This window comes from Solenopsis invicta, chromosome 8 (assembly GCF_016802725.1).
Source record: "Solenopsis invicta isolate M01_SB chromosome 8, UNIL_Sinv_3.0, whole genome shotgun sequence".
NCBI classification, from domain to species: Eukaryota; Metazoa; Arthropoda; class Insecta; order Hymenoptera; family Formicidae; genus Solenopsis; species Solenopsis invicta.
The window spans coordinates 6,256,748-6,282,083 of NC_052671.1; the positions used below are offsets into that span (position 1 = coordinate 6,256,748).

General features: G+C 35.7%; 2 protein-coding genes across 3 annotated transcripts in view; one reads left to right on the forward strand and one right to left on the reverse strand.

Moving 5' to 3' along the window:
• Positions 1 to 25,336, forward strand: part of LOC105196804 (calcium uniporter protein, mitochondrial) — a 63,736-nt gene that overhangs the window by 20,762 nt on the left and 17,638 nt on the right. Inside the window, exon 2 of the mRNA XM_011162926.3 lies at positions 1,734 to 1,917. Within this exon, the coding sequence (XP_011161228.1) occupies positions 1,734 to 1,917 (184 nt within the window). The remainder of the gene's footprint in view (positions 1 to 1,733; positions 1,918 to 25,336) is intronic.
• The window catches only part of LOC120358430, a 30,163-nt gene continuing 8,506 nt past the window's right edge, over positions 3,680 to 25,336 (reverse strand). For both annotated transcript variants that reach the window (XM_039452716.1, XM_039452717.1), the window contains 5 exons: positions 10,272 to 10,490; positions 8,816 to 9,122; positions 7,168 to 7,983; positions 5,668 to 6,656; positions 3,680 to 5,232 (listed from right to left, as the gene is read on the reverse strand). In XM_039452716.1, the coding sequence (XP_039308650.1) occupies positions 4,203 to 5,232; positions 5,668 to 6,656; positions 7,168 to 7,983; positions 8,816 to 9,122; positions 10,272 to 10,490 (3,361 nt within the window). In that variant the 3' untranslated portion in view covers positions 3,680 to 4,202. The remainder of the gene's footprint in view (positions 5,233 to 5,667; positions 6,657 to 7,167; positions 7,984 to 8,815; positions 9,123 to 10,271; positions 10,491 to 25,336) is intronic.

Here is a 25,336-nt window from a genome sequence, read left to right on the forward strand (position 1 = left end):
ATCTATCGCCTCTAAGTCAACGCACGTACAATACATATGTACATATCTGCAGTTTACTCACGGTCTGTACGAAACAAAAGCGATATTAGTCCGCGAAGCGCGTCCAAGGAAAATTGCTTACATGTCCAGCTATATAATTTTATTTTTATGCGCATATTGACATTATGGTACATTAGTTTGTCGTTGAAGAAATTGAAAGCAGTTACAGAATGGGATGCACGTAGGAAAGAATACTAATAGCTTCCGAGACATCCTTCTTCAATTTACGACCGATCAGAAAGTTGATTTTTAAAAGCTTGATCTTTTTAAAAATGTCATCAGCGAAAAATTAGCAATTGAAAAAATGGCAAGAATTATAATTAATATAATTAATAATTAGAATTATAAAATGTGGATGTAAAGTAATTGTGTTGCAATTTAGGTCATTTTTTTGTCTTGTATTGATTATAATATAGCAGTTTTTTCAAGTTTTAGTTACTTCAAGCTCTTGCTCCTTGTATTAAATATAGTATCCGTTAGATCTTTGTGTGAAACTTCATAAAATTAATGACGATCTCCAGGAGCAGTTTTCTTTTCTATAATAAAGTTTAGAAGAGAAACGCGCTTTGATTTGCATCCTGAAATGTATTGTTATATATTATTTCTCTTTTTCTCTTCTCTCTCTCTCTCTCTTTCTCTCTCTATGTTTTTGTCTCTCTTGGTTGGCTCCTTCTACATCCATCTTATCTAAAAATAACGATTCTCCTTGGAGAATCGATGCAGCGCTATTGAAATAGGAAGTACGCTCTCCTCTGAGAATTCGAATCTACTCTGTTTCATCTGATTCTGTTTAATCCTGCTAACGAAAATGTTATATGTCACGCAACGTGCACTGCTTATTATATAATAATATGATTAAATTAGAAATTATTAATTTATGCAATAGAAAAATAATATTTACGTTACGCGAATTATTATTGTTGCGATTTAGATTACAGCTTGGTGTGAAACCGTAATCTCCGCGGTTCCGTGATTACATTTTTTTACGTTACGGTGCAACTGGCCCCGGTTGCATCAACTGTGCTGTAGTTTGCACAGGATTTCCATCATCCAATATTGCATTTCCATCCTCTGAAGTGAATATTATGCGTGCTTCCCAAGCAGAGATTTCTTGGTTAACATGTTTTCAAGTATCTATACATGCAAAATAAAATAATACGCAGCCAAACAGAATACATAAAGCAAACACAAAATATTTTTTTCGGAAAAACCCACTGACGAAAAATTACAAAAATAACCATGTTTTTATATACTCGTACATTTACGTTTTACTTTGTGCAATAATGTAGCTTGCTAAGCCTGTTATATGTATAACGGTGTGGTATTAAAAGTAAAATAATCTAATATATCTTGTGAATACATGCACTCACGAAAATTGTTAACATTGTAAGCGGATTAAAGCAAACTGCGCACCTTGTTAATGAAGCGCTTTATATTTGTCTGTAAATTATTATTATAGGTTATCGAATAATCGATGAACCGTGATGAGCCGTGAAAAGACCATGAACCGATATATGGCGAACTTTGATGATAGCCAAACGCTTAATTGAAAATCTACGTCCAGTCCGTACATGTTTAACAACTTCGTTGAACTTTGATAATACGTCAATCATATCTCCGAGCTCGTACATACCTGTTTAAATGGAAATATATCGTGTAAACATAACAACGAAAATTGCTATTGCGCGTTTCAGGAAACATGGTGCAGACGATGGTGGCACATCTCTCAAAGAGGCGTCTCCGTATCGGCCAGTTCCTACTCGCCAAAGTTAAATCCGCTTCTGATGAAGCAACTGAAAGAGCCTAAAGCAACGGAAAAAGAAACGAAAAAAGCTGAGAGAGTTACGTCAACGGAAAAAGTGGAGGCCGAGAGTATTGGTGAGTTACTTCATTTATTCTAGTTATATATCGTCCATTCGAAACGAGTATGTATAACAAGCACTACATAATAGGACATAATATTGTAAAAATATTATATTCCTTAGTTTTTATCTTAATTAGTGGTAGGTTTAACGTGACTCAGGAGCAACAAAGCTCGTAGGCTCTAAATTTGTATATAAGTGCAATAGGTCTCTTTTTGAAGATATACCTTTCGCGAACTTGTGAAAAGAAATCGATTTACGTATTCGGTATCTTTACTAGACTATTAATTATTTAATTTTCGATATGAGATAGAGCCTTGTAATTAATTACGCTTTGATTGCATTTTAACGTACCTGCAGGGGTTTGCATGCGAAAATATTCATGCTTCTGGCATCATTAGCACGTTTCGAAGTGCGCTGGCATATTAATTGTACAGGCATACGATATGAGATATGCAAATAGTCCTTATCGCATTATCTGAACTAGAACATTAAATCATCGCGTCTCTCGCTCTCAAACAAAAAGTTAAAACGAAGGGGACACGTAAAGCGATGAAAGTACTGCGAAGCAACTGTGAGTTTTTCAATTTCGCGAATAAAGGACACTAATAGAAAGCGAGCTCTCCTTCGCACGGATGCGGAGAAGTTCTGTAATACTCTTTGCTCAAAGTCCAACAAGAGCGTCTACGCCAAGACCGCTTGACACAGTATTCGTTATACTGTATAAGGCTTGCAGTATACATTTTACAGCACTGCTTGATCTGCGACTAATGCAACGTTCAATGCTGGGATTCACATCAAAAGCTTTTACGATCTTCGCATTTACGACTGTGCCACCCACCCCCCAAAATGAATCGATAATTGCACTGCTTCTGGCGAGAAAACTGGGACATTATTGCAGCGCTTAAATAATTACCGCTAAATGACATTTTGCGCGTATGATAAAAATTATGCTTGTTTGCATACAAATTAGAATTTATGTATTCTTGGAAGCTTCTTGTTATTCTTATTACGATCAAGTTTTTCTTATCTATCTATCTGTATAAATAAAAATGTAAATGTTTGTTTGTTCAAAATCTTAAATCTCCGAAAGAGTCTTTAACGAATGCTTTGAAATTTTGATACAACGTTGCATTCGAATACGCGCGTGTTTTTGTATAAAAATTGTACCGTGCTTTCTTTTTTCTTATTTTTCCATTTAACCAGACCGAGCCGCAGCAATAACGCGGAGCAACTAGTTTTTAATAATAGTAAAACAGAGTAGTCTATTATTGTATTGCTAATTTTACGCTTGCAATTGCGGTAACATGATTTAATGCAAGTCATCATAAGTCTTCATTAAGACATTCCAGACGATTTAATGAGTCGTGGCTTGCCAAAACGTTCTTTGAAGTCTAGTTAAATTTATAGAAAAACCAATAAAATCATGTAATATACATCATCTTGTACACCACCGTTCCAAGACACATATACTGTCGGAAATAACATCGCGTCGTCTGAGCCTTTAATATACTATTTAACTCTTGCGTTTCGAAATATGTGATGTTTGTTCTAGTTTTCGTGACTCGATGCTTATCTTGTTCTTGGCTCGACATAACGGTTTGTACATAGACTGCAGATAAAATGTTTAGCATAATACAAAAATCTTGCTCGCAGACGTATCATTAACGTAAAGTAAAATATTGGGTGATCTCAAATTAATTACAAAGCTATCTACAAAAATAGCACTTAATAATAGTTATAAATTTTTTTTAAAGAGTAAGAGTGATGAACATTAATTAAATGACATTATTACATATGATTATTTATTACACATTTAGTACACTCAAATTACATCGATCATTCGTGCTTTGTGCATTGTATACAATAGTACATTGAATCTTTAATAGGTATTATATTGTAGTATGTATAAACATTTATCACCTGCTCTAATATGACTCGTGTGGACATATCCACCTGAAATAATAAACTAATTCATCGATAGCACTTAATAAGGTACTCAATAAGTTACTTTGACTATCAACATATCTCGCGAGATTTTCATTATTTGCTGCTAGGAACATCTTTTACAAATTCTAGTTTTATTTCTAGCAACATTTATTTGATTGCAATTGAAATTTATCTTTACTCGAATTGAATATTATTTTCTTTTTCACGAAAAAAAAAGTAAGATAAATCGTTTTCAGTAACGTCAAAGAATATTTTTACAACAACTTTATTAGAAATATAATAATCACGTTATCTCCTAATCTCGTCCGTTTCAATCACATCGAAGAAATAAATACACAAAAGACTCCCCGTTCATGATGTTTGCCTATATTGGTTTCGCTCGTCAATCTCATTGAGACTATCCTCGAGTACCTCGAACTCTTCGAACTCCATCTTACCGAAATCATTGCCGACCTTCCAGCTCGAGTTCACCTCCCATCTCGTCAACGCGCTCGGTATGAATCTACTCGGATAATTGGATCTCGAGTCGTCTAGATCGCCCAGCTTAAAGTCGGCTTTAAAGGTCTTCCTTGATTCCTTGGGTTCTTCTTTCTTTGGCTCCAGACCAATCACCACTGGCGGCTCCCTTTTCACCTGCTCAATTTGCTCGATATCTTCGTTCCTCTGAGCCTCATCCTTTTGTCTGTTGTCGATCGTAGTGATCTCGATGCTTGGTGTCTCTGCGATAGTGCATTGTCTAAGATCGGCACATCTATCACGATTATGACGCGATGGTTGTCCCTCGACGAGTCTGCCAGTCAACTCCAGTCTACTGTCGCAGGAGTTGCTCTTTACCAATTTGAATTTTACGTAATCGTTCGATTTGTCCATTCGTTTGAAGCCGTTGCCGATCAACGGCGATACCAACGGCCCGTTGTGCATATTGACCACTTTCCCGCCGTAATAAGTTACGGAAGTGCCGCACTCACGGATCTTCCTTAACACGTCTTGGGATACATAATGCCCCGGGCCATTCGCATCTGCATCGTCATCATTGCAATTCACGTCCTCGTCATCGGACGATGTACAATGAGCACCACTCCCGGGATCGGTGTCAGGATAATCGCTGGACACGCCGGAACTTACACTGCCGGAATCCCAATTTTGATGATGATGGTGATGGTGGTGATGATGATGATAACGACTGACCTTGTTCTTAGAGCAATTGGAGCCACTTGGTGATGTGTTTCCGCTTCTAGCTTCGAAACTTTGTGCAAGAATTCTCGTTTTCGACTCACATCGCGGGGTTCCGAGTTCCTCCTTGGCGACGGAAATAGTCGATGACGCAGACTTGGTCTCGAAGAGTCTCGTGAGATCTTTCGCTCTGCTGGAACATCTGGATCTGAACATAATACATTGATTATGGCAGTTTCACAAACGATCGATGAACGAATGGACGATTTTTTTTTAAGTTTTGGCTACATTAGTTAATACATTACTTTTGATATTAACTTACTTTTTTTCGATTAGAACTCTCGCTTGTAATTTTATAATGAAATTTCGACAATATTATTATCTTAGTCGCGAATAAGCAAATTACAAAACAATACGCAGACGTTCCAACGTAAACTTTGTCACTATTTGCCATTCCATTAAACACTTAAACGTTATTTCGGGCTGATTTATCTAGAGTACCGTCACCCTGCATCTAAATTCATTCGCCTCAACGTACTAAAAGCAGTCGGTATAAGGTATGCCTACATGGTCAAAAACACTCGCATCCGCGTCGTGAATAATAAAAGTTTCGTTGTCATTCCGGCGACATATATTACGCTACCTGGATTCTTCGCGTGTCTTGTCGGACATTTCGTCGTACCGACTGTCGTCGAGGCTAGTCAGATCCTTCATGCTGACACTTCTCCTAGTTTTGTCGTCCCTGGAAAACTCGGCATCGGATATGCTTTTCTTTTTCTCGAGAGTGTTCTCGAACATGCGTCTCACGTTTCTCACGGTATCCGGATCTGGTAGCTCTTCGTCAATCAGCTCACGGTTCACCCGTATAGGTTGATAAAAAAAGTGCTTTCTGATGGACGACTGCCTGGAGCTTTTAGCGGTGCTCTCGGATCGTTCGCCCTTTCTCTCGCGATTCTCCGTTTTCTTCTGGATCGTGCCAGCGATCTTGCACGTGGGTTCCGCTCTGGATAACGGCGACGATTTTCTTTCCACTGGCTCGGCGCGAACCGGCTCAATGATGACAACGTTGTTGTCCATCAGCAATTCTTGGAACGAGTACTCGCTCAAATACTGCATCAGTCCCTCGTATGTGACATCGCCTCGAGCGGTGCTGAACATCATGTTCTTGCTGAACATGTGCGACTTGACGATCTTGTAGCGCACGTGATCGAACTCTTGGCCGTCGTCTTGACACTCTATCGAGTCCATGCAGCTTCTAGACCTGGTGAGATTAGTGTGCGATTTTTTGCTGTCGCCCGTCCTCAGCGTAGCGGAATTGTTGGAGCTCGCGACGTTTCTCGACGGCCGGTCGTCCTCGATACCATCGTCCACCGATCTTCTGCGAGAATCGCTACCGGACTCGGAACCAAGGCCGAGATCGGAACTCTCCGACCTCGCCTCGAAACCCAGGCTGCCCTTTACGACGTTGCACGCTTTGCCGAGGATGTTAGACGTCTCCTTTACGATCCTCTCGAATCTACCCTCGTTTTGCTTATTTCGTGCTTCCTCCTTCTCGGTACTTTTCCGCTCGAAGAAGTTTCTCGTGTCCTCTACCTTCGCCCCATTTTCTGCATTTTCCGGTGTCGCAGCTTCCTGCAAAATTAATTTCTCAATTGATTTAATACGTTTCTGCTTCATTTCCAACGTCGAGATGCCAGTTTTTATTAAATGAAAATATGAGGGAGAGGGGGGGGGAGGAGGAAGATGAGATTGCGAAATTGAAGTGCAACTTTACAAATTGGTGACATTATAAATCACTCAATGGTAATGAGTATTTAATCGAATAAAAAACCGTTACGAAAATAGGTATTAAAGTCACAAGGTGACATCGCAGAGCTACTCAATATTCCAGTCTGCATACAGTGCATGCAGGGAATTCTGAATCTCTGCTTAACACTTCTCTAAAGAAGATTTCGCTTTTTGATATGTTTTAGGGAAAATGCAATTTCTCTCTTGATGTTTCCTCGACGTTACGTTCTTGCAGTCTTTAAAAAATTTTGGTGTCAATTAATAGAATAAAAAAAAGATGATTGAGATAATGATTAATTAAAGTTTTCTTTCTTATCTTATCGAGTACGAATATTCTATCGTATCTCATACTAACTTTCGCTTTTCTTCCATGGACGTCGTTCTTCCCGTCAACATTATTGATCGATTTAATTACGAAGGCGTCGATGCGCTCGTTCGCTTCCTCCGAAATGTCCTGCGATCTCTTATCTTTTGGCACGTCCTTGACGATAGCGTCGATCTCCACGATAGAGCGCCGATGGCGTCTTCTGGTAACGTCATTGTCGACGACTTTGAGAATCTGCGGTCTTCGCGACATCTCGCTCCGGTCCTGGTTATCCGTGATCCAGATCGACTTGTAGCCGTCCACTTCCTCGATCTTGTAGTCTACCTCTTCGCAGGAGGTTACAAAATTTTCGACATCGACTCCCCTCTGGTCGGACTTGGACGAAGAAGGGGCGTGCTGTTCCGTAAACTTATTCGCCGTGATAATATCCGAATCTACCCCGAAATTCTCGTCGGTTTCTCGATGCTTTCGCCTACTCGAGTCCGTCCCCTTGGATGAATCGAGATCCTCGTGAACTTCTTTCCCAGGCTCGTCGTCGGCTTGAGAAGCGGGATTATCCTCGTTCGTCGTATGCTCCTTACATTTCTCCTCGTCCGTAGCGTTGCTGCTTCTCGTCGGCGAAACCTCACTCGCGCCACTCGGCTCGTTGTACTCGAGTACTCGTAAATCTCGCAAACCGTGTACCTTCTTACGCGCAAAATTACCGTCTCTCGTATCGGTCTCGTTGTATTTCAGCCGTATGTTGGAGAGTGGCAGTAAATTCAGTACATCGAAATATTCCAATTCCGCGTCGTCTTCGAAGAGGATGCTGTCTAAACTCCTGTGCTCCTTACGCTTGCGCTTCACCTGAACGGGAAAGCACATCTAAGCGCGTGCTTTTTATACATTCTCTTTAATAGAAAATTTTGTCATTCTACCAATTTTCTGGGTAACTAATTTACTCTTACAAGAGTAATGATCCTTTTATTACAAGAAAATATTTTTATAATAAATGCAGTGACATTTGAAAGAGACAACTTCTAATTCAATTCATTGTTCTCTCGGTTATAAAAGTAGTTTTTGTTATTTAACTAAGTTTAGGAAGAGTTCACAAATAATATAACTCGATCTTTATTTTAGTTTTGCTCACAGAAAGATATTATTTTGCAACTACATATAAATTTGTAGAAAATTAATCTTCCTGGTATACCTGAGTTCAAATTTAATTAGGCAACTGTTCAAGATAATGACGATACTAGGAAACTTGTAGCCGGGACGTAATGATCTCTATCATTAATTAATGTTGGCAACAAACTTCTTAATCTTGCCACCATATTGAACATTCCCAGCATGGCTGATCTCAAAGATGATACATCACTGCATCGAATAAACTTTAATTAATAAATTAACAAATAAAAAATCAAATATTTCATTATGTAGCAGTAATTTAAATTTCATTATGTAGCAGTTTATATACAATACATTATCATTATCATATTGTAAAGTATCAATATGTGTTGTAGCTTGTTATAAACTAATCTAATTAAATGTTAAGGTTTGTTATTTGTGAACAACAAAGTTTTGATTGATTGATCAATTTATTAATCCCCTCGATAATAAAAATTTCTTGAATAAAAATCTTTTGCACGAAATAAATTAGCAATTTTATAATTTTTTATCGATGAAAAACGTGTATCACCTGCGTATAAATGCAGTCGATGCTCCGATTGCCTTCAATGGGCCAATTATCTTCGACGATGTCGACCAATCCGCTTACGGTGTCCAAATTTTGCACGCTGCGGTATCGCCTCGGAGGATCTGGCCAGTTGAGAATATTCAGTCGATCAGGATCGGCGCGATTTCTTCGAGTGTAAGGCAACGGATCTGGAAGAGACGCTAGACCCGATGGAATCGAGTGGAGACCGCACGACGACCGTGAATGATAAGATTTTATCTCGTTGAATCTGTCGTAAGAGTCCGAAAGATGCTGTTGACTCTTGTAGAGCCTGGAACAAAGTGCACCATCTCTTGATCGATTGCTCTCGTAAAATAAAACTGCGTAAAACTTGAAAGTGCTTGTTAAAATGTAAGTAATATAAATCGCGAGTGAAAAGGACATCTGTAACTTCAATGACTTTAATAATCCACTCGAATTTATTGGGTCCGCGTTCTGAATGGTAATATTACTTGATAAAATTATTAAGTGGAAGAACGAGAAGAATGGACTTTTTTATTTTTATTTTTATTTTTTTCATTAAATGGAAAAAATAATTCTGTTAGATTGGATTGCCTCATTCTGTTAAATCGTTACCTCAGCGATTGATCGAACCGGTACATTAACTGCAGTTAAAAGAACGCTTGGTTAATGTATAGAATCTCTTCGATATCGTTTCGCAACGAATATGCCTGGAATACAACGGGTTTCATTTTTTTTTTTTTTTTTCGCCAATGTGCATCGAATTAGATTGCTTTCAATAGACCGTAAATAGATGACGAAAGCAAAAAGTCAAACAGTTGTTGTCTCACTGCGAATAACTATTCGATTTGACTCCGCAATAGGAGATATCAGCTTGCAGGAATCGTATTTCAGTAAAGTTTCTTCGTGAAGTTCTTGTGTCGCTTTGAGAGGAACGTGTAAGTTGTTCTAGCATTTTGTTGAAGATGGTCGCTAACCGATCGAGTTTCGATTATGCTCGCTGTTTGCAATAATCTGCCGATCGCCGTAAGCGACTAATGCAAGTCTACAGCGAAGAGATCAAATTCGTCGCGCATTGCGGGGAAACTCAACTGCTATAACTAGACTTGATGGTTAATCTGTAACTGTCCGATGCTATCTCGTTGAGATTATTATTAAGAAATGTGCTAGGATCTTTCTTCATCAAAATGATCTCAGATTATTTGATTATCTCGAAAGTAACAGTCCCCAAATCAATTGATTAATGCATTATCTAATATTAATCTTTTGTTAAAAGCAGCTATTAGAGAGAGAGAGAGAGAGAGAGAGAGAGAGAGAGAGAGAGAGAGAGAATAACCTTCCAAACTTTTTTTACCCTTTTATTTCCCACATGATGGTTATAGCTTATCGATTAAAAATTAATGAGGTCAAGAGCGTGCGCGGTCTGTGATCGAGTCTTTGTCTTGATGAGAGGGCTTACCTATCCTTGAGAGAATTCCGATCGATCAGCTTGGCCCTCGGTATCAATTGGTGCCTCCTGGGCAAATCGAAGGTCGACTGACCTAGCCGAAAGTGCGCCGCTTCTCGATCCTGCCGAGAATCGTCTTCCGATATCACTGCGAGACTCCTCGTTCGCTTCAGCAGCTTCCTACGATCCTGCGTCGACTGTGCCGAGTGGGAGTCGTAGCGACTGCCCTCTCTGCAATTAAAATCGCGCAATTGCGTGGTAACAGGTTTAAATCATAGGAAACGCAATCATAATAAAATCATACGTTATGACAGGTTTCCATGACGGGTAGAACACGTAATTGACGTATCTTGCATTGTACCGGCTGTATCAGAGGAGCACTTTCTCCCAGTTATACATATATATATATAGTATATACGGATTCTCGAGGGAAATTTTGAAGTTACTACTTTTACCGCGGTAAATGCATTAAGCTTAGAAGCGTAATTAAAAAGTTGCATAACTTAATTCGAAAGTTTTGAAAATCAAGGGGACTCGCGAGCGAATTATACACTTGAACTTTCACTGCAAATGTACAACGATTCTGCATTCTTCAGTTAATGTTACTTAATGAAACGCCTCGTAATTCTTAAATGGAATTTTTATTCGAACCTTAATTAACAAGGCTGAGTTAATGTTAAAATTAATTATAAAATACTGTATGATTAGTAATTGCATCAAATTAAGTTTTTGTTAAGGAGAAACTTATTATTAGCTACCGGATGTATCCTATTAATTAATTAATATTGCTTTCGTATACTTTGTATATAGACTTCGTATATACTGAAATGTTCAACGTATTATAAATACATAGACCCTTGTGACATTCTTTGAACAACGAATAATTAATTATTACGAAGCAAGAATGCTATCGCTGTAACATTAATTTAACACTAATCAAACTTTTGAACTATGCTGGCACGAGTTGGGAGGTAGCATAAAGTGGCGTGGTTCTAATATCCTATTAATTGCTGTAAGTAGCTTAGGTGAGCCACAACATTCATTAACTTAGACACATCGATGCATATTCATCTCTTATCTTATGAGTCGCGTGGTGAATTGTCACATTAACAACGCACCGTGGAAAATTATCTGCGTAGAAATCAACGAGTTGGACGAACCCGGAAAAATTTCTGTGTATTAAAACGCCGAGGGAAAAAAAAGGCATAATAGCACAATGATGAGTCTTACGTTTACGAGAACATCTTTCGAGTTTCTCAACGGACAACGAATTTCCTTGTTTCATAAAAAAAAAAGAGCGTCACGTATCTATGTAATTATTTAAACAGCCTTTTAAGATGAGATTTGTCACACTTGGATAAATCAAATTTCTTACTCTATATTTAAACGATTATTACTTTATTATCGCGCAGCGTGACATATCGTATCTCTTGTTATCATTTTCTTTGCATGACATTTACTGTGATTTATCGTATTTGACTGCACGTGGGTGCATAACGGATGCTAATTAAAGACTTAATTATTACGATGTTATAACTATGTTAGGCGTATCTCCTATTTCGTATTTTCATTGAAGTAAGTTGTTTACACCGGATGCTCGAGAATAATATTAGAGGAAAAGATTGCATTATGTTCTCCCATTTACATTTGGTACAATAACTTAATTAATAATCAATATATTTTAAATTAAAAATTTAACGACTACATTTATCAATATATTATTCAATCGATTTTCAGTTATGAAATATTTATTACTTAGGATATTATTTATAAAAATGTTGTGACTATATAATGGATCGAGGAAAAACAGGGGATAATGTGACCTCCCTTTCCTTCATAAAAATAGAATTTAAAAAATCGGTTTTGTTTAAAAAAACACGATGCTTTGTTATAAAATCATATATGTATTTAAAATAAAAAGAAAATATTGTACAATATATGCAAATGTATGTCCGTACATGTAACCCTTTCGCATATTGCAATACAAAAGATTTAATACGTGTAATGTAAACTGTAGATTAGCAGTAAAACTATTATCAACTTATTTCGATAGAAAAACTTTGAAAAAGAGGCTGCATTAAGTTTTTGGAGACATCAACACGCTTGAGAATCTACATTAGCAAAATCCTGTGCTGTTCTTTAATTTTGCAAAACTCAAAAAATATGCACAAACTAATAAAATGTTAAATGACAATAAAATATATTCTCAATCATATATTCATATGATAACGCGCTAAAGTTTAAAAAAATTGAGAAAGAAAGAATGTATAATTAAATACTAAAATGTACTTCAAAAAAAAGTTTTGTAATGCTTAAAAATAAAAATATAACAAATGTTGGCCATTGTATATTGAAATATTAGTGGGAATATTAGTAGTAATATTAATTGTAAAATCAATATTTTGCTTCGTCAGATACGTCCTTCTAATATTTATCTTATAATTTTCAAGTTTTCTTTAGATATTTTAAGAGAAAAAAAGATTGTTTAATTTTCAGTAAAACATTATGTTGAATTGCACACAAATATATTTCTATGTAAAAGATTTTTATTATATTATAAAATAAAATCTAAATTTACGTTTTTACAAGAAGTAATGTTCTTATTACTTGACTTGGAGAATTTAATTCTTCACCTCGCTTTCATTTACTATGTATAGTTCCTGCAGTTTATATATTCGTAAATTTTTTGTTGGCGTACCTTATTTAAATGCAAAAGTAAAACGGAAACTATGCTTATGTTCCCTATATATTTACATTATTTCTTATTTTCTAGCTATCTTACACAATACTTTTAATTCCAGTTTTATGAAAACAAATTCTTATCGCTTTTTTCTGAATATAATAATAACGTAAAAATTTAAAAATTTTAAAATTTTATATGGAAAAGTTGATAAAATATTTTAAGTAAAATATTTTTAACTGTTTCTCAATACTCAAACGAGATTTAAACTTTGAAAAAGCATGCCAACATTTCACTAGCATTTTTTCAATTATTTTGTTGATTAGAAAGAGAGAGAAGGAACATTGTGCAAAACTTATTTGATACGAAAATGAAGATTATTATAGCTAATTTGCTTACCTCACACTGCTTCAGTATGCGTATCGTTCGTAAAAAGATATTGCCTACGCAATTAATCTTTTTAATCAATAGCGAATAAAAATTTACGTACAATTTTATTACTCACTACACATGCTGACTAAACATAAGACTCGAGTTGTATAATTATCTCTTCACTTCGCCTCACTGTGCATACACTGACAAAGTACTTAATTGATGTTAAAAGAAACATCCTGGCAACGTGCAGAAGTAAAAAAAGCGCGTATAAAAATCTCTTTCGGAGAATCCTGCATTATAACGTAAAACACAGAATAAAAATGAGATACGAATCTGCTGTCGCATGCATCTTTTTAGGTTCCGAAAATCTGTCGCGAACATCACGATCTTTTGTGTCGCGACACGTCTACACACATCTACGTACATACATCGTACGCGGTTTTTTCCACCTCAACATCCGTGAATGTACTGAAAACGGACGTGTCCTTTCGGCCGACTGCCCGTCTTAACGAACGTGAATCCTTGAAGTCCGAATGCAAACGGCGTATCGTCGCGTCGTCCCATTGTATTCGTCTGAGCACGCCGACGTTACGTAAGATTATCACGAGTAATCACGGATAACTCTACACACCGTTTTCAATGCATCGGACTCGGATGACTACCTATTACTTTTTTCTTCCAGTTTTTTTCTTTTTATTTATATACATAAGTTATACCGCCTTATCGATTTATATAAGTTATACCGCGTCATTGATTTTTTTTTTTTTATTAATAATTTCATAGAAGTATTTTGTGAAATTGATTTAACAGAACAGAGCAAATCTTTTGACAACAGCACAAGATCTTTATTATCGCGTTGATTATAGCAGATAATTCAAAGTTTTTTTTGCGAGTTTTATGGCGCTTTTTATTTGCGGCTGCAATTTGTTTGCATTATGATACAATCCTTTACTCTAGTGTAGCTTTATTTCCTCGTCTGCGTCTTTACGAGCGAAAGATGATCGATTATTGACGGCGTTACAGAAACATGTTCCAATTGTGATCAGCTTATCTTGTTACTCTAATTACTCGTAAATTTGATGGCTCTTCTAAATCGGAAATTGTGCTGCATATACTCGCGAAAATTGGAGAGGATTGTAATTACCTCGACGATTTGAAACGACGAACAATTAATATTCAACCGAGTCAATCTAATTTTTTTTTTTTTTTTTTTGTACGAGCACGAAGAACATTCAAATTGCGCAATCAAGTTACGCTATCGATTAATGTCATTTGAATATGCATGAATTATTAAAGTGTGTCGATTATCCATGAAATTATGTCGTCAATCTAGAAAAACGGTAATTATATAGCTACAGGCATTGCCTCTATTAAAAACGATTTGTGCAATCATGGAAATATTCTTGAGAGAGGAGAAATAATATTTGTTTAAGTACAATAAACATATTTGTCATAGAATATCAAGAGAGAGGACAAATACCTCGAGCATTCCTCTTTATTGAAGCGAGCTCTGTTTTGATGTACGATATTAAAAATGAAATATCCGCGATGCAACGGTAATACGAACTGTGCTTTATCAAGGTTTCAGAATACGATATAGATATATATATTGTAAACTAAAAGAAAAAGGTGTTTTATTATGCGCGCATAAGTATTACAACACACATTTCTATGCACGGAGCATTTATTCTGTGTGTAAGCCGCGACAGAATTAATTAAAATCAGTCATGACTTCCGGTTAATAATAGACTGTATCGTTGCACCTGTACTCAGGTAGCACTGCGCAGAGAAAGGAAAGGGACTTTTGCACGTAGTGAAACGCGACGGGAATATCCTACGCGACCGGGCCGGAAGAAGTTCCGCAGCGTTGAACAGTCGATGGTTAACATCCGACTGACGACGAAGTTGACGTACTTGTCTCCGTAAGACTTCACGGGTCGTGGCTCACCGTCCTATATCGCGGCATTTATAAAATGAAATTGTGTAATATAAAAATGCGTAGGTACTCTCACGTTTTAAAAAGATTTGCATTAATCCGCGTGTAGGAAAATTAAATAAAATAATTTATGCCATAAATTAAGACGTATAACAATCGCTTGTTTTCGGGTATTTTTATCGAAATTAAAACGGAATGCAAGATTTTTTTCAAAATATATACGTATGACAATTGTATATAATAATTTTTCAAATTACCAGTTTCATGAAGACTTTAACGAAAGAAAAATAACTGCTCATTCCCAGCACAATATTTTTACTTTGTCTCTCTTTCCGTTGCTCAACTGGAAAAGTGCGCGTTAAAATAAATATTTTCTTGTACTTCTCGGTTATTCAGCGTCGTCGAGTCGAAATTGCAAACTTAACGAAGAAAAATTGTACAACTGATTATACTGGAGATAGTTGAAATAAATCTGAATGACTCTGTATTTATGGCCAGGACAGCTTAAGTGAGTCACCGTATAGATGCTTTTTATCCGTATAAGTCTTCTTTTTTATCCGTATTTAAATAAGAAGCATTAAAACCTTGATCCATGGCGACTCGTGTCTCTGAACGTCGCTGACGAAAACAATGATTATGCAATTTCACGTAACCTAGATACTTACTATGAACAAGGTCCACCACCATGACTAATTACGCCGAGCCTAATTCATTAAAATTGGGGTCAAGATTAGGTAAAAACGACGTAGAAATTTTCTCTTTTTTTTCAAAAAGCTCTTAGACTTTACCTAAACGATGATTTTACATAAAAAACCAAATTATCGTTCTTTTGTTAAAAATTAACTATTGACAAACTTAAATGGAGTATCAGATCACTGAATTATCGATTTATAATTCTTTTTTGCCGAGCATTTTATAGTCATATGAGACTCCCTCACTTACTTGTCACACATGCTGTAAAAGACATTTCGTATCGTTAACGCACGCGATACAACATTAGATAAATTAATCCAGATAACTCACAAATTTCCAAATGAACAGCTGACACAACGAGAACAGTGGTGAAATACAAGTTGACGTTACCGATAACGATTCCTGTTGTTCCTTGCACGTAAGTCGATAAAAGAATCGATCCTTGAGGTAATCGATGATTCCGAATAAGTTCGAATAAGGCCAGCTCCGTTTACCGATAACGGAAAAAGTTGAAGCGCTAGGAAAGTTTTGGCACCTCCTCACGATTGCACGGAACCCCACACCGGATGTTAAGTTTCGGCACTCGCTGGACCGGATCGAGAGCGGGCGATTGTTAATCTCGCACGAGATTCTGCATCGGCCTGGACGCCGGTGCCGGTCTTCACTTTCTCGTTTGCGCGCCGACTGGCGAAGAAGTATTAGTATACCTGCGAACCGATCGCCGCTGTGTGCCACCTGTTCCTGGCGATATAACTATGTACGTAGTGGGAGTAGGATGTACTTCAGTCAGACACAATGACGTCGCTGGTCCTCGGGAATACGATCGTGGTGTAACAATAGTCACGCGGATAAGTTACAAGTGTCGAAAATAAACCGCGAATTTAAACTTATGTAGCAGATTTTGGCAGTTTGTTATGCAAAAAATTTACATTAAAAAGAAGAAATATTTATCTCAAATAATTATATTTATCTTAATTAATAATTTATCACTTGATTTGTAAAAGACATTTTATACCTCATTGTTTTAAATTTATTATTATTATCATTAAAACAATTTAATAAAATTTAACGGTTCGTTAAGTGATTAATTTTAATTATCAATTAGCGTTAACTTTAAAATGAATAATATTATCGTAATGCGATTATATTGTAAAGTTACAAAATTAATAAATTATGCTGATTGATGTGTTACATGTTACAGAATTATAAAATAATTATTATGATTCTGAACATGATGAATGTAACGCATTGTTACCATTAATGAAAATTACAATGAGTTTTGAGGAATTAAGCATGTTATACACGCATTTAAAGAAATTAGATGTCAATAACCATGTGCTGGATTTGACAAGGTTTTCATTAAATACGCGAGACGAGCACTGAATTATTTATTATAACTATCATGCGCGATTGTCAATTGGACAGACGTAAATTTCATCATGAATTTAATTCAATTTAATAAATATAAACTAAAAACACCCGCCAAAATATTTATCTCGAATTTTGCAAAATTTTATAGATTTTATAGATTTTTTAAAGATATTAAACCATAGCTTTTATAACATTTGATCTTTTACATTTATGCAGATTTCATTATAAATATTTCTAAATCGTTAGAGCATCATCTCATTACATTTAAATTTGGATATAATACACAGAAAGAATGACTTCGCTGAAATACCTAAAAATTTAACTATACAGATACAGATCTAAAAATAATTTTGTTAGACCACCAAAATAATAATGGAGAACGCTTAAACTAATTGCTAGAACGTCGAAACTATTTACAGCGTTGCGTATCATGTTTGAGCAAGACCGTTCTTTCCGTGTACTCAAGTGTAGAAAATAATAAAATGGTATTTAAACGTTATACAATTCGCTCGTAAAGAGCCTAGAAAGATAAGATTCCACGGCGACTTTATCTCCGCCATTTTAAATCGCTGGAACATTCTTCAACGATTCACTTTAATGCGTCGAGGTGTATCTTTTAGATTCACAAAGTGCTAAATAATTCTCTAAAGTGACAGAGTGCGGAATTCTAAGTGGCGAGAGAGATCCCGAGTATTTTATCGGGAGTGCCTCATGTCGGAAGTTCGCGTATAGATGCTTCCAAGACATCCTTTGAAGATATTTCCTTCGTTATCATTTCTTATCCACAAGGTTATCGTTTTCCTTATGCGGAAGTACGTTTCTCGGAGTTCAGTTCGCTATTTCCCCGAGGCTTACTCTTGCGACATCGTGTCAAGGCTGAATATACCAAGCGGAACGGCGCTCTACATTTAATATAAAAACGGAAAGAAATTTTTCTTACAGCAGACATGCGTCAATTGGCGAATTAATGCGAATTAAAACTCAACTGATTGGATCTGGAATTCATTCGAGCGTGGTACGGTCGAGAAGGTATAATTTAAATGGAGGTACAGAAATGTGTGTGTGAAGATATACATTTCATAAAATTTTTTGTGCGCAGTTATTTCACTCTACTTTTGTTCAAGTTAATTTATTTAACAAGTTTTTTTTTAACGTACAACTTCTATTATTAAAACACATACCGTAAATGAGTACATGAATAGTCATGAAAAGCTATTTAAATGTTAAAGACTTCCATTGACTTTGAAACAAAACTCTTTCCTTCTTTTTCATGACTTTTCTTACACACACACACACACACACGCGCGCGCGCGCGCGCGCGCGCGTGCGCTCGAATACTCATTTATTTATAATTATATTATCTCTACTGCATTGCACAGGAATTTATTATATTACATTACCCACATATTGTATTATATTTCATAATATTGCATTCTTGCGATATTATTCCTGCAATATTAAGTGTAATACGCCAAATTTGAAGTAAGAGCAATTGAATTTTCCGGATAACAATTGTTAGCGCAACATTTTTTAATGCATCGTGTTGTAGAAATTTCAATCGATTAAAAGTAATTAATTATCTATTACAACAATTAAAGCACATGTTCAGAAACGGAAATGCATAACACAAGTTTGATCGTCTTCTAACCACTCTCATCGTGGTTAATGCGGGTCTCTCGTGATCTACTGAAGTTACCTTCCATTAACACTAGGTAGAAACATCATCGTAGAAAGGCGCAAGCAACTTAGTTAATTAACACAAACACGACAGTGCGTTCAATTAGAAAAGTACCAATGTATTTTCTACGTTAACATACTCGAGTCTCAAAACGTAAAATTGTTACGGCAAATTTTTATACGAATCCTTTTTTTCAACTTCACTCGTCACAATTTTATTTTTTTGATCGTTCAAATAAAACTGCAGTTAAAATTTTGTTGCTTGTTGCACACGTCACAAAATCAATAGACAAATGAAAATAAATAACACGGTCAAAGTTTAAAGATTGATAAAAACTGATACTGCGACATAACACGAGATTTTTTTGGGGACCACTTATGTTTGTGTGTATGTGTAGTGCGGGATTCACTTTCTATCGCAATTTTTTTTTGAGAGAAACGAGAGCATCGTGATGCACATACGATAGGATTCTGTCTTGAGACTAGCACGTCGCGTGAAACCGCAAAGAAGAAAGTGACCGTAGCACTTGGCCTAGGGACCGCTTGCACACGCAACTGTGGGATACTGGATAGCTGGCTAGCTATCTTGGATAGAGTTGAACTTCTCAGTTTCTTTTCTGATTCACTTGGACTCCCGTTTCACGCGCGTTTTTCCACGGATCTTTTTTGGTCATTTAATCCTTTGCTATAGATACTTAGTATAGATATATCACACACTAAAATGACAATTGCAACGAATGTGACCCAGAATATCAAGCGTCTTAATATTTACATAATTAAGATCTACCATTTAACCTTTCGATTCTTTTACTAATTTCATAGATACAAGTTTCCAAGAGCGGCTGACATTAAAAAATTTTTCATATAACGTTTAAATTAAAAATTATATTAAAATGCAATAAATAAAGATATCACTACGCAAATATGATACAATGTCAATTATTTTTATTTATACCGATATAGAATCTTTAAAACTATAATTATAATAAAATAATTATTATAGTTCTTGTATTTATTTATGGAGCTCTCACTTGGTAATCGTAAAATTAATATAAATATGTCATTGTCGGTTTTTATTGCAATAAAAATTATTTTTATTATATTTTTAATTTTAAATCTTAAATAATTTTTTAAATATGCCTTGAGAGAGAAATAGGGAAAGGGATTTATATCTCAGACATATACAATTACTTTACTCTGTTTTAGTTTGTGATTCACTCGAGAACTCACTGCAGCTCATCCATATAGACTCTCTAGGGACCTCTGGACGATAAAATTCTTGCGCTATATCGAACGGAAAAGGGCATGTCGCGGTTCGCATTGGATTCGAATCGCGTGAACTTTCAATCGAAGTCTCATCAAATCGAAGAATTGCAGGGCGTTTCCTTTCTCGGCGTTTCATTAACTGTGCGAGAACGTAATAGAGAACGGATTATGGAAAATCGATTATTTCTTTCCGCGAGCGGGACAAGTGTTGAATATCAAACGTTCGGAAAATTCAGTTCTTACCACAGTCCATCTAAGAGCTGAACAAAGTTTCAATATGAAAGCCGTTTGTGAGAAATTCCGACGGTCGTTTAAAGTTGAGAACACGAAAGAGAGGATGAAAATTGCTGCATTTCTTTATACTTTACACAATCAAGATGTTAAGTAACAGTAATCTTTTGCGAATTCTATTATTAGTCGTTGTCGAAGAGTATTTTCCACGAGGCGTGGTGTGCTTTACGAATACTCGAATTCACTTAAAGCCACTTTCGTCCCGACTTTGTTAATCGTAACAGCTGTTGCTAAGCCGATCAATATCATTTAAACTTCAACCCAAAGTTAAAGGAACGTTGCTTCCTTGATACTGATAGTAGCTGATTATTTAATTTGGGTTAACATAAATAAATAAAAGTAAGAGTTAAGTAAAAAGTATTGTTTATATTCATGAACGAACGATACGGATCTACGTTGCAACATATTCGTGGAGATCCGATCATACTTTTGAGCACGGAACGGCCATAATACAGCTCGTGGCATGTAATTTTAATGACGCAGCATTCGAGTGGCGTTTTAGCGTATCGCACGCTTTCTCTGACGGCTTAATGCAACGCTCGCTTTTTTTCTCGTATTTCTCTTAATGAACGATTTATGAGACGTAATAAAATAATAATCGTAGATGTACATCTTCAGGCAAATTAAATCGATCGATATGTTTTTGGAGATAATTAACGTTAATAAAATACGAGGTAAAGTAGAGCGAAGTAAAACAAGGACAGAATCGAGAATGAGAAACACGTAATTCAGCAAAACTTTCAGCTGTACTGAGAAACGGAACTAAAAGTTCCCCCGAGGAAATTTAAAGTATACATGCAACACTAACCCAGAATTTTGAAACGTAAACGTCAAAAGGTCTTAACTATCTAAACTTCTAACCTTTGCTGCACTCATGTTTAAAATAAAAAACTTGGTTTATAATTCAATGCTACGAAATTACGTAGGTTAAATCTCGCGGAGAAACTTTTTTCGCGCGGAAAGATTCATCTTCAAATATCTTTCACACATATTTTTTTTATCTCGTGCAAATTGTGGAAGATCTTTCTTTTGCCATAAATACCTGAAACACAATTTGCTGAGCGTCCTTTTCGGCTCGGATGTATTCAGTAGAGAATATTATCAAAGAATATCACACTTCGTACAGAATACGCGTGTACAATAGAATTTGAACTACATCTCCGGTTTGTCGTTAAATGCAGCCGATGTGCAACTGGAGTATCAAGTCGAAAAAAAGGTACAAACAAGCCATACTGCTGTTCCATCCCCTCTGTACGGTTTTCGACCGATGAATCATGAGGTTGTCGAGGGAGCCACTTCACCCCGTGTGAAACGAAATGTGTATACTGGGTACAATTGAATGCAGTGCACATTGCACGAGTGACCCCCTCGCGAGTTCACCTGCCTTCGTTCTTCGACTTACCTGGTCGCAGTGATTCGTGCATTGCGCAAAGAGTTGTACGAAGCGTTTTTTTTCTGTTCGATATTTTAATTGTTGATTTTTTTTTTAATACCATATTGCACAGAAATTATCTTTTTCTCTGTAGTGTACAATTTTATTTAGATCACGTATAGATGACAACTTATTTGGAACACGTTTTTTGCAGTTTATATAACAAAGTTTGTAATTTATATAACAAATATTTACACTGAGGGAAAAACTACCTTAAAAAATTTTACTTAATACGAAAAATTATTTACTTGGTGAGTCATAACAGTTTAATTAATTAATAGCTTATTTATTTGCGGTCAAGTTAAAAATTTCTTAATTGAAATATTTATGTAAATAAAATGAAGAGATAATTTTTATTTGCGTATTTTTTCTTGTAATTCTAGAAAATATTTACTATGATTATTTTTATATTCAAGATAATCAGATTTTTTAATCTGAGAAAAACAATTTAATTGAGTTTAATAATATTATCAACTTATTTATCAAATCATTATCTAAATGTAATAATACAAAATTATACTTCATATAACAAAAGTAAATAGTTTTGTTTAAACAGAAAAAACAAATATTTGCGTTAAATATATGGTTTTAAGAAAATGTTTTTTTATTTAAAAAATTATTCTCTCATTGTCAGTGTAAATACATTTTATATACCTTACAATAATATATATATAGTTTATATGCATTTAAAAAAACACAATTGTACATTAGAATTTTATATATAGAATCAAATGTTATAAATCAGAAAATGAAAGAATAATTTATCCAGTACTATCATCATCAAATTTTGATGTGCGAAGATGTTACCTTTATCAACAATTAATTTGCAATGCATTACTTTGCAATTCACTTCAAACAATATTGTCGATAATTATTTCGTTCTTTCTTGTTTCGAGTGGTGCGAACGATAATTACCAGAGTAGAAGCAGTTACGAATGTAATAGTCGACGATGGAACTTTCTCACGTGAAATGGTCTTCACTGATCTTCACTGTTTTCCATTGTTCTTCCGGTTCTCACCGTTTTCACCCGCGACCGATCCGCGGAATTTCCACGAAACACTTCGAGAAGCAATTATGTACTAACCGATAGTACGCACGATGAAATCAATTAAGCTTGATTACCTGAAACGTCGTTAGGAATTCCGCACGGCCGACGATCCGCACTTTATCGCGAGAGAACTACGGAGAAATTGATGCTTTACACCAGAAACGCGGCGCGTGAAAGCGAGTGGTAATGCGAAGTGATACGTATGTAATTTAATTCTCGGTCATTGGCATCTACAAAATTTCGAGTTCCCTGATTCACTTTCCACTGACTATGACCTAGGAATACTAATGCGGCTCTCAAGAAGCATTAAATTTTACAATCTTTGTCATAATATAATTTGCCTTTATCTCCTTCTTTACTTATCGATTCTTTTTTAATAGCAAAATTTAATTAATTTGTCAATAACCTTTTAGTTAAGTAATTAAGAGAATCCTGATCTTTAAGGACAGTTCGAAGGAAGTTTTCTTTTCCGTAGTATTATTTTTTCAAAGAAATGTTTCCATTATTCGAATAAATGTAGACTTGTTTAGCACTTGACGTCTATATATTTCCACCGCAATTTATATACATGTGCGAGCAGAGCGAAGCAGTTTTCGAAACCAGGTCTTGGATGGACCAAGAACGATCCAAGAATCACTCTTACCTAATCTAGCCATCGATTTTAATGCTACCGTGCTTCAAGGATGGTTGCTTCCTTTACGTAACGCGTTCATCGTGAAAAAAAATATCGCCCGTGTGTAATAAAGTTATTATTACATAAGCGAGAGAGAATCTTCGCGAGGCCAATCGCAAATTGTATCTAAGTCGAACGCATAACAGAGTCCGAGGTGCCATCAATCACGCGGAGCCTCTGTATTAACGAACGCTCGCGTCAGCGGCTCATTAGAGCAATTTGGCATGCCGGCTAAACTTCGATGATCGTATATTTGAATTTCGTGAACACCAAACAACGAATCGTACACGTCAGCGTTTTTCAAACAAGACGGAAAGTAGGGCCGATTATATTCCATGGCTTACACGATTTTTCCCGCTGCACCGTGAAAAGGTCAGGAAACGAGGCCACGAACCAGCCGGAAATTACACAATAGAGAGGACGATCCTATTCTCACAAGGGAAATTCTATATATATATGTATATGTATATATATATATATATATATATATATATATATATATTTATTTATTTATTTATTTATTTATTTATTTATTTAGAATTTTCCTTGTGAGACTATACATACATATATATACATATATATATATGCTGATCATGTTTTTTAATGAGGGCTCGAATCTCTCGTTATACAATCGACAAGTTTCCTTACGTTTACGTGTTTATAAAATTCTCGCATTTTCCGTACAACGCAGCGATGATGAGTTACGAAAGTAGATCTCGTTGCAAAATGTATCGAAGAGGCATGCTCAAGGAAAGCAAACCTTCGTCTGCATCCATAACGGGATTATAAAAGTCTGTTCCTCTGATGATCGCGAAATTGCGCGTTCGTTGGCAAATCGTCACGCTAATGCGATCACATCGTTTAAGCATGCGGTCGCGTCTTGCCGCTCTGTTCACCGGGCGGAATTTGATGGCGGTCTCCAGTAATAAAAGCTAAGAGGAACAAGACAACGCCCAGAATAATCCAGCGATATTTTGAGACGTCAAGCGCACGTCGTTACGAATTTTCATTTCTCTAATGGACTCAGTTTATATCGTAGAATGGTTATGACGTGCCACAATCAACAATTGCCGACACCGTATGAAAATCGAATTATCGAACTGGCATAACTCTTTATTTAATTTTCTGTATGGCACCTGCTGTGTTTACGGTATAATCCGAGAATCCAGAAGACTCAGTAATTTGTTTGTATCTCTGAATTCGTAATTGTGTCAAATATTTGGCATTAATGTGGATATCTCTTTGAATACTGGAATCTTTTTTAAAGTTACCTATATAATTTATATATATAGGTATTATATGTATTGATTAAACTTAAAAATTATGTGAATTTTATATGCGAATTAATGGAAAAATATAAATACTTATACGAATATCTAAAACTTTTTAAAATACTATGCTGAATAATTAAAATTTTTAAGATACATTTGATCTATTCAGCACGAAGAATTAAATCACAGATAACGAACGGAATTTCGTGCGATTATAAATTATTAATACTTCCAATCGTGAAACTGATTTTGTGCATTTCTTTTAGTTTATTAATTCCAAAAATTCCGTAATAATAAAATAATTTATTATTTTTATTACTTATTAAATAATAAATTAGTAAAAATGTGATGATATAATCAAAG